The sequence below is a fragment of the Notothenia rossii genome (assembly GCF_949606895.1).
Source record: "Notothenia rossii genome assembly, chromosome: 1".
Classification (NCBI taxonomy): domain Eukaryota; kingdom Metazoa; phylum Chordata; class Actinopteri; order Perciformes; family Nototheniidae; genus Notothenia; species Notothenia rossii.
In genome coordinates this window covers 91135868-91146501 of record NC_136912.1, presented here as the reverse complement: position 1 = coordinate 91146501, position 10634 = coordinate 91135868, and the positions used below count along the sequence as shown (strand labels likewise).

The 10634-nt window shown below is 38.2% G+C and overlaps 1 protein-coding gene across 2 annotated transcripts in view; it reads right to left on the bottom strand.

Annotated features, from left to right (window-relative positions):
* The window catches only part of gabrg3 (gamma-aminobutyric acid type A receptor subunit gamma3), a 60882-nt gene extending 53930 nt beyond the window's left edge, over positions 1-6952 (bottom strand). The window contains exons 1-2 of one of the 2 annotated variants that reach the window (XM_079684189.1): positions 6852-6952; positions 6449-6594 (exon numbers count right to left, since the gene is read on the bottom strand). In XM_079684189.1, coding sequence (XP_079540315.1) covers positions 6449-6594; positions 6852-6910 — 205 coding nt within the window. In that variant the 5' untranslated portion in view covers positions 6911-6952. Of the gene's footprint in view, positions 1-6448; positions 6595-6733 lie in introns of both variants that reach the window. The other variant, XM_079684188.1, reaches the window with a different exon arrangement.
* Positions 6953-10634: the final 3682 nt, after the last annotated feature.

Here is a 10634-nt window from a genome sequence, read left to right as displayed (position 1 = left end):
ATCTTTATGAAAATCGTGCCCAGTCTGCTCTGAATGGTTAGCTGGCCCGCTCTGTTGTGATTGGTCAACCGCTTAGTGATGTCCCGCCCCTTAATCTATCACAATTTGTTGGAGTGCTATTCAATAAAAGCTTGAGTGTGTGGTAGACAAACTCACAGGGATTTTAGCCTCTGCACACCATTTTCATGCACTAAAACCTATAGAACATACTACAGGAAAGGGAAACCCCAAAAAGCATTAAAGGGGCCTCTTTAAAGACAGTGAGTAACATTAGGCGCTTTCACACCGCAGTACTTTTCCCACAAAGGTTCATGAGAACTTAGTTCCTGAGAACTCTTTTGTTCTCATGAACTAAGTACAGATCGCGTTAACACCGGAATAAGTCCCTGGGGGAGGATTAGGCAAATGAAGCCGCTGACGTCACTTCTTCTTCTTCTACTTTGGGTTTACTGGCAGGCCGCAAACAATTTCAGGGCGTATACTGCCGCCCGAAGTCCCCGGCCGGAAGTTCCCCGAGTTGGGGACTGGCTTCAGTAGAAGCTGCTAGGACTCCCAGGAGCTTCTACTGAAGCCTTCAGAGTAAATCGCCAGAATGCCGACACCTCCTCATCTCCACCGCTCCCATGTTTTCTTTTGTGTTGCCATAAGTTAGTCTCTCTGCATTTGTGTGCTGGGCTAATGCTAATGCTCTCTAGCAGGGACGGAAAAGGGGGTAAAAAGATTCTCATGAACACATTTTAGTCCTGGATTTTTTGGGGTGTGAACGCAACATTTCGGAACTATATCGGAACTAAAGTGGGAAAGTTACTGCGGTGTGAAAGCGCCTAATGATATATTAAGGTAAGTGTGCTTACATTATGTAGCAACAGATCCTTCCAACTGCTCATTTTTAACCCGGATTAAATGTTATTTATTTCTTCTACTGTTGAACAAAATTATTTAATGTCATTCTTTTTTATATTCCTGTGAACACAACTTCAGGAAGACATGAGACAACGGAAACACTCCTCACATATTCTTCCTTTATAGAGGACTGTCTCTCAACATCAGCAGCTCAAACATCACTTTACACCAAGCCCTGTGGAGAAATGCCTCTTGATGTTTCACATTTAAAAAAAAAAGTCACATTCATTAAAACTCCAGAGGACAAGGTCAACTAATTTCAGCACACCATCTGCCATCAAAGGGCCAGCTTCACACAAAAAAAAGACTTTATAATTACTCATTATCTGTTGTTTACAGCCAGGGGAATTTAAAATAAATAGATAGGCTAATTGTCAATACCCTATTAACCATCGTTTATCCATAAAAGGTCATTTAGTCAGCTTTGGCTGGGCAACCAGGGTGGAGTCAAATACAGGGAAAAAGTGTGTGTGTGTGTGTGTGTGTGTGTGTGTGTGTGTGTGTGTGTGTGTGTGTGTGTGTGTGTGTGTGTGTGTAGTCCCTAAAGTGGCTTTGTAAAAAGGTCACTGTTTATTTCTTACACACTGAGCTGAACAGTGTAGCATGAAAAATATCCATAATATGTGTAATTCCTTCTCTTTTCAATGTTTTACTACATTATTACAAACATTTTTCATGAAAAAGTCATTTCGAAGACATTATGAAGTTTGTATGAAGGACATTAGTGTAATTGTATCATAATATCAATTCTTGAGTTCCCTGGGGTTCGTTTTGTGAAGTCACGTTGAGCTTGACCTTTGATAATCAAATGTATTCAGTCCAAGTAGACATTGTTTGAAAATAAGAAAACTCCCTTCAAAATTCCTTTTTTAAATATCGCATTCACAACAATCAGACCGACGTGATGTCACTGTAATTTAGACCTTTGACCCTCTTTAATCTAATCATTTAATCCTTAAGTGCAGGTAAACTTTTGTGCCAAAGTTCTACAATTCACAACTTCATCTACATGACTCTAATGTTAATATTGTTTTGACAGAGATTACATTTAATACACTAAAAGGCTGTGCAGAAATGACCAAGAATCTATTCTCTCTGATGTTTTATTCTTCTCCTGTAGGGCAACCTGGTCAGCATCAGTATTCACTTTTGTCCTCCATCAATCACTCAATGGTGCACCTTGTCATTTTTATTTGCAAAAACAAAGTTAAAATATTGTAAAATAAACAACAGTCGAGGAACAAGCACATACAGTATATCATCAGTATACCCAAAAGTACATTACATTGTCTTTTTATCTTGTTCAACATGAATATTTTGGGGGCGGCAGTGTTAACATGTCACTAGATGTTGTTTGAAAAACTCTTAAACTTATTACACAGCTTAGTTGAACACTCGATGCTGATTGGTCAGTTACAGTAGGAACATTCTGTGATCTACTATTTTTTGAATGCAGACCGTTGCTAAGGATATGAGACTGTTGCTGAGGAGGACCATGGGACTACATGCAGTCATATCAATCCTCAGATGGAAGACCGGTCAATTTAACGTTAGCAGTGGACAACAAATATTAGTTTCCTCCGTCAAAAAACACTGTTAAATACTTTTTGAATATTTATTTTTATATTTTTGGAGAGCACGTAACTTTGGATTTTCTTTATTAATGACCGCCTGAATGTTATCCCCTATCCCTATGTTTTCACGTGCTACGCAATACTTCAGAGGAGCTTGGAGCATCAGTTGAAGTAACAAATAAAACGCAAAAAAGGGGCCAGAGGTTGAGTGGAAGTACAAAACGTCCAGGTGTGTTTCAGGAGAAGAGAGTGAGAGGTTAGGGTTATTTACTGGAGTCAAAGTGTCACTCTCTCTCTCTCTCTCTCTGAGGACGGCATCGGAGGGTCTTTTCCACCTCACTTTGTGTGAGGGAATCGACCTCTCACGGACTTCCTATGTGACGGTAATTTATTTCTCTGTCTGAAGGCCACACAGCATTACTGGCTTGGTATCCATAGTAACAGATGTATAAGTGCAACAGCTGCACAAAGACTCAAGCAATACAGATGCTAATGACCAGTAAGGGGGTCACTTTTATTGTATTTTCAAAATGGACCCGATATGTATGTGTTTCGGCGTATTGGGGACAGCATTTTTTTTTTAAATTGATCCATTTTTGGGGAAATAATACTTGCAATTTACTCCAAAAATTGATGTGGTTGCTGTAAAACCAAAATAAAAAGCTGCTGATTTGGGTGATTGAACTTAAAATAGTGAATAATGATTAACTTTACCACATCGTCCTATAACTATAATTAAGTCACTAAATCACCAGCACTTCATTTCAAGGAGAAATATGCATTATGAAATCTCACGAGATGTGTTTTGTTGATAAAGACATAATTGGAAATGTGAGCAATAGTCAGATAAAAGATGGGCTGTGTTGTTAAGATCTAGTTATCTCATTTATCAGCAAGTATTATCAATTATACCGTCTAGGGCTGCGTTTCAAAAATGATGATTACCTCTAATATTGCAATTGCAAAATCACTTTAAAATAATCGCAACTGGTTATTTTCTACCAAATTGTGCAGCCCTGTACTCCCTTTAAATAACAACTTCTCAACAAGAACTCAAAAAGCAATTGTGATGTGAACACAAAAAGGCAAAAATACTGATGATGACTCAGTTAACATTTAAGTTTGACAGCTGGTCAAACCTGTCATTGGTGAATTTCAGGCTTGACAAATCACGACAACAATTCAAAAGATAGAGGTAACGGAATCATTTGAGACATCCTTTTAACACTTATACAACACGCTGTTGAAAAGAGTCAAGACAGTTTCTCCTAGGACTGCAGTTACATAGCACTTAAATCACTTTACATATACAAGTCATCATTCACTCATTCACACACATTCATAGAAGCAGGCCAAGGAAACTAACATTTACACACATTACATTGCATGCCATTGGAAGCAACTTGCGGTTTATTATTAAAGTATCTTGTAGTGAAGTAGTAAAGTATCTTGCCCAAGCATACATCAACATGTTGACTGCAGGGACTCGGATTAAACCCACAACCTTCTGATTGAAAGACGACCACACTATCACACAGCCAGTCACTAGATTTAAGATACCATAGATGGTCACATAATTAATGTAAATATTAACAGTATTTAGTAGTGCAAAAACCGTAGTAGTAGTTACGTAACTGCACGTTATTCATCGAACACTATTAATAATAATAACAACAGACATGTCTTTCCCTATGTAAGTCAATTAGGCCCAATGATGTCACAGATTGACACAGAAGATGTAATACCACCGTTTGGCCACTAGGTCAATTTGCTTTAATGCCCGGTTCACGTCCATGGGGGTTAGAACAAGCCATTTCACATAGACTAACATTGGGAATGAGACGGTAGACATAAGATGATATCTTTAAGACTAGGGTTATGGTTAGGATAACAACTTTTAATTGACTAAATATGAAATATTCAGCATTTATCATATAAAGTCTTCAAGATAATAGAAAGCTAGACTTGCTGTAATCCAAACAAACTAAATCTAACAACACAACTCTCATCTCTCTGACTCGTTGAAATTCGCACCAATGTCATTTCAGAAAGCTTATTTCTCCTTGAGTTGAAATGCTGGATAGGTTAAATTCCCAGTATTCCCAATTTCAAAACTGTTGTCTACTCAATTCACTAAGATAAACGTTGGAAAATAAGGTTATGAGGCATCTGTTAATACATCCATGGCTTGGAACCACATCTCTACTCATACAACTCACAAATTATTGGAGAGGAAGTTACCATCACACTCACTCTGGGTCCTGACATTGATCAGATTGGTACAGTAGCCTCCTCTCAAACTTAATCTGAGTCTCTAAATTATAAAACTCCTCATCTCTTTGTCCTGCACTAAAGTTTCGTCCTCTAAATGTGATTTATATTCATGAGGATATGCAGATGAGTTGCGTCTTGACCTTTGTTGCTGGAGGTCAATATAAACTAAAAAGCTGAAAAGCTGAGTGAATTCACCTTGTTTGAAACAAACAACCCCTGATTTAATGTGACAAAGACTCGCAGAGCTTTTTAAATGATTTAATTTTGGACATCTCTGCATTTAAAATTAATTAAACAACTTTCCATCAAATCTCAGAATAGTTGCAGATGATTCTGTTGACCAATGTTTGCAGCTCTGGTTATTTGTTTGACTTGAATTGCAGCCATTAGCATTTATTAACATCTGAGATCATATCTTCACTTTTATATGGTATAAAGAAATAGAGAGAAAAAACAGCCAATCTCAAAAAGTTTGTATAAAAAAAAATTAATCATCAATTAAAATAGTTTTTGAGATATTTGTCTGCAACCAAAAAACTTTTAAGAGTGAATTAGGGCTGCAACGAACACCTTTGGGGTGTACAAGGTCAGAGAAAACTGTGAACAATGTCTTTAGAAGTCCAGAAATATTATCCACATTTGGAAGCGGAAAACAGCATTTTTCATAAAAGATTACTTGTAGAATAGTAGCTGATTAATAATCTATTTTTTTATTGACTTTAATACGATATAAAAGAGAGAAAAGTAGGAAAATCTGAACGTTTGAGGGGATGAAAACTTTAATTCAAAGGCATTTCTGCATGTTGGAATATAGGTTGCAGCTCTAGATATAATTGTGTACTTGAATTACATGTACAGAATCTCCACAGCTTATCAAACACATATCTGTGCACTGATCAGATTCTGAAACCTGCTGCAGGTTTATACAGGTCAGGTGTTATTTGCAGTCAATATGTAGGAATAGCAAGACTTGGAGAGTAATGGATTACATACAGGATACGTTATCAGGGTACAAAAAAGGTAGCTGTATTCTCTTACAGTTACATAAAAAAAAACGTGTTATAAGATTACTGTTGCATTTCTAAAATTGGGTATAACTATCAGTATTACAGTGTTAGTAAAACCTTAAAAGAGCATTATAGTGTTTGTTGTAAAAAAAACGTGTTTCATTGTTGGTGTATAGGCTACTGTCTGAATGGGATGAATGAAAAGCAGGTTTTCCTATCAGTAAAGTCATTTTTTAGTCCTACATATTTTGGTTTCTTCTTTTCAAAGGTCACATCTTGCAATAAACGTCAGTAAAAAAAAATCTTATTGATATTTATTTTCTCTTGTGTTTAATTGCATTGCGTTTGATATTGAAATAATCCACGAGCAGCGGAAAGTAGGTTGCATTAGTTTTATATTATGATACTCAGATTAGGTTAATTACATTTGTTGACAGGTAACTATTAATTGTGACTGATTACTAGTCTTCTTACTTTTAATGTAAAGCTCAAATTCTTCCAAAATAAGAACAGCTTGTTGTGAGTTGTTGACTCATGATTGTATATTGTGATACTCAGATTAGGTTAATGATTACATGTGTTGGTAACAAGTCATTGTAAGCATCCAAACCTTGGACATAGCATTTATTAAACAGCTGCATGCATGTGGTTGATTTACAGCCTGCAACTAAAACAAAAAAAGGCTTTTACCTCCTATATCTGGTCTCAGTTTCTTATCATATTCCTTCAGCAGGTTGTTGAGTATTTCCGTGGCGTCGCTCTCCTGAGATTTGGGAGCCAGCATCTGGTTCACAGTGACATCCTCATAGTCCTCCTCATGCTGCATTGTGAGCGAGCTGTGGGGGCAAAGAGACACATTTCTGCAGACTGCATGCATGCAAAATAAATCCCACTCAAGAGTCCTTCAATTGAAGTTAGAGACAAAGTTTTCTGCACGAAATGTGATTTATCCGACATCCCTTGAACGCCACTTACCAGGTGTGGAGGACAGACATCAGGAGCAAGAGACAAAAGCTCCTCATAGTTCGTAATCCGACACACATTTCACTCATTGTACATTAAATCCCTGCTCAAGAGCGCGTTCAGTCCTCACCTCGCGGACACTGCTGCTGCTCTCGAGCAGGTGCGCGCGCTCCGCATGCATCGATTCATTACAAAGTCCTCTCGCGGAAGTGTGCGTCACGCCACTTTCTCAGGGACTACTTTGCACTACTTTGCGCAAACCTGCAGTCAGAACATATACTTTGCTCCACTTCATTCACTTATTTGTGACGTGCGCAAAATTGTTTCCTTGTCACTGGAGTGGACTGGACTGGATCATTTTATTTTGATCATATAGCTTTGCCTATTATAATAGAAGAAAAGGTAAATAACGTTAGAGAAAAAATTTATTAATAGAAAATTAAATCATATCGCTATCAGTACCCCTGAGTACGATGGTGCAAACGCCTACTACGGCCCAAAACATCAGAACTTCAGAAACTATGCAACTATAAAAACACTAATTTGCCAAATCACATGCAAATGAAGAAACATCTTCGCCAACTTGACAACACATGCTGCTCGAAGAACACTTGATGAAATTCATTCATTAAATGATGGTCCAGTTTAGAGTAAAATAGATGATAAAGCAGTGAATCCTTTAAGGCGGGGCTACTCCTGATTGAAAGCACGGTGTTGTCCTTGTTTTCGTTTTACAACTTTAAAACCTCTCACAGTTTGTGTTTTTACTTTACACCTTAAATAATATGACGTCTGTATTTTATGTACTCACAAAGAGGATACTGTGTTGAAAATGCTGATGTGGATGTATCCCTACCTGTAGCTTTTTGTCAACAGATCCCATGAAAGGACCAACAATAAATGTGTTTTGCTATAAGAAGTATCTGCAGCCAAAACCTTATACAGGATATTCTTCCTACACATTCTTCTTCAAACTACACAACACAACATTAAAAAGTCTACATTTGCATTAGAACACTGCTGAGCTGAAACCAGGAACCATGTAAGACGGTTACGTTTGAAGCCTGGGCAGATTAACAATAACAGTTTATAAGAGCCGACAACACCTAATGACTAATGCAACCACCAACATGTATCACGTTACATCAACAAGACTTACTATCTTTGACTCAACATACTTTTAATGACTGTTCACGTTCATACCGTTGTAAAAGTCATCACACTGCTTCAGCGGTATAAGTGGCTGTGCTAACCTCATCCTTTTAATACTAGAAAAATACTTTAATTACGGCGCTATCTTGCCAAACATTGTCAATTGAAACTTAAACACTGAACCGATTGCGAACCGAACTAGCCAGAATCAAACTAGCCAGAATCGAACTAATGGAGCTAATTCCCATAGAAAAGTGTATTAGTGTGCAATGTTCCCTTTAAAGAGGCCCTATTATGCTTTTTGGGGTTTTCCCTTTCCTGTAGCTGGTTATTATTTAGGTTTTTTTTGCATGTAAATGGTCTATAAAACACCTCCATTGGACTCCTTTGTTTACTTCCGCAACATAGTGACATCACTACGTAACACTCCCGCTCTTATTGGCTAGCGCTCCAACACATTGTACGGGATAGGCTAAGGGGCAGGACATCCCTGAGAGGTTGACCAATCACAACAGAGCCGGCTAACTAACCAATCAGAACAGACTGGGCTCTGGTTTCAGACAGAGGGTGAAAAGGGGTGCTGCAGCACAGGCAGTATAGAGATGGAGAGAGAGAGGCAAAGATGATTGTCTTGGAAAATAGAAATAAATAACACAAATGTCCAAATGTTGAATGTGAGGAAACGTCTGCAAGTGGTTTTCTTTCAGTGTCCTTCAGATGAATAATATGACCTGTTTCAAATAAATCCGTGGCTGAGGAGTGAAGAATAACGAGTATTTCCTCCTCTGTGGGCTTCAAGTGTTATTCTTCTTACACATCCCAAAGATTCCTGAAGAGTGGAAATTAAGCGCTGAGATGAATAAACCCCAGATGACAGCAGAGATCTAATAAATACAGTTTCATTTGGTTTTGATAACGTGAATCATGTCCTCACACGATTAAAGAAAGACTAATTGCCGATTGTCTCACTGAGGCTTTCTCTACCCCTGTGTTTAATACAGAGTGAGATCCAGTGCGTGCAGATAAGCTGCTGTCACCCTCTGCTGGTGAAAAGCAAAAATGCAGACGATGAAGAGTAAAAAGAAATGCAGAGATGGAAGTTAAAGTACATTACATTTGCTCCATATATCTGAATCAGATTCACAGAAAGCTACAGGTTTGCTGCATCTCTCACTCCTTTTATTCTGGTATTTTAAATCTGTGTTTTTCTATTTTAGCTTGTTGTATTTTTATTCTCTTGGCCTTTTCATTACTGTTTTTAAAAGTATTTCAATGTGTTTTTATAATGCATTTCCGTTGCTCTGTATCCTAATTCCTTGAATATTAGTTTGTTAAGCACTAACATACCCACAAACTTTTTTAATGCAAAAAATGCTAAATTAAATAGCCAAAAATGGGAATAATAATTATAACCCAACAAAGACAAATACAATCAGAACATCACAGCACAGATTCACAGACACATGAATCAGCTACAAATATGAATGGAAAATGTAATAAAAGTACACATACAAGCATTATAAGGTTGTACTGCCATGTTTTCTGGATTCAAATGAAAAGAATAGAGGTTTTAAGAGCATGCAAATATAAAATGTATGCAAAAACTAAAAACAATGTACAGCATACTTCAATATTCAGAAGCTGGATCACAATTTTTGTTCATGCTTCATTTATATTTTAAAAGAGAGCTAAGCTGAATGTTGACCTTTGAGAGGTCTCGGTATGATCTATGCATCAGTGCACGAACGCTACAGATCTGCACCGAACATGACTCATCAATCATTTAACCTGATTTTTAAATTGTTGTAATCTCTGCAAACAGGGGGACATTGTGTGACTGAGCATTGATTCGGCCAACAAAATTAAATACACAGTGTGCATCGACGTGGAAAGGCGCAGAATATTTAGTTTGGTTTTTTTAAATGGTCAGACATGGTTTATTGCCTCTATGCAAAGGCGGGGTTTGGATCAAGATACGAAAATATATATATACATTAGGGTGGTCCTTAAAATTGAAAGTGTGAAAGTCTAAGCTCCAACCCCCAGAATTCATTCTACTGTATTAGTCCAGGAAACTCTCCTGGTGAATGTTTTCCTCAATCTGACGACATGTACCCCCCCCCCCCCAACCCCCCATCGATCTTGAAGTGTAGCCTCAGTCGCAGCACCGTGGCTGCTGCTGTGGCAGCCCAGGTCGATGAGGGAGTAGTGGCTTTAACCCTCCTGTTATCTTCGGGTCAAATCTGACCGATTTACTGTTTTCATCAATCATAACTTTTTTGTTTTACATTCAATTGCATTAAGGCTTTATGATATCCTTCACAGTAGACATTTGAACATGTAAAATTGCTGATCACCACTTTCATTGAATTTTGGATGATTTAGTCAACTTCGTAACACCCATGGTGTTCCCGGTCATAAAAAAAGGAATTAGTAACCATCTGGATCAGATAAAACACACACAAACACCCCCCCCCCCCCACACACACACACGCACGCACGCACGCACGCACGCACGCACGCACGCACGCACGCACGCACACACACACACACACACACACACACACACACACACACACACACACACACACACACACACACACACACACACACACACACACACACACACACACACACACACACACACACACACACACTCTCTCTCTAGATGTGTGTGTGTCCCTGATGTGCCCAATCCCCCCATGTGGATCACACCTGGCACACGCAATACATTGTTCAGTGTCTGTTCTTTGTATATTTA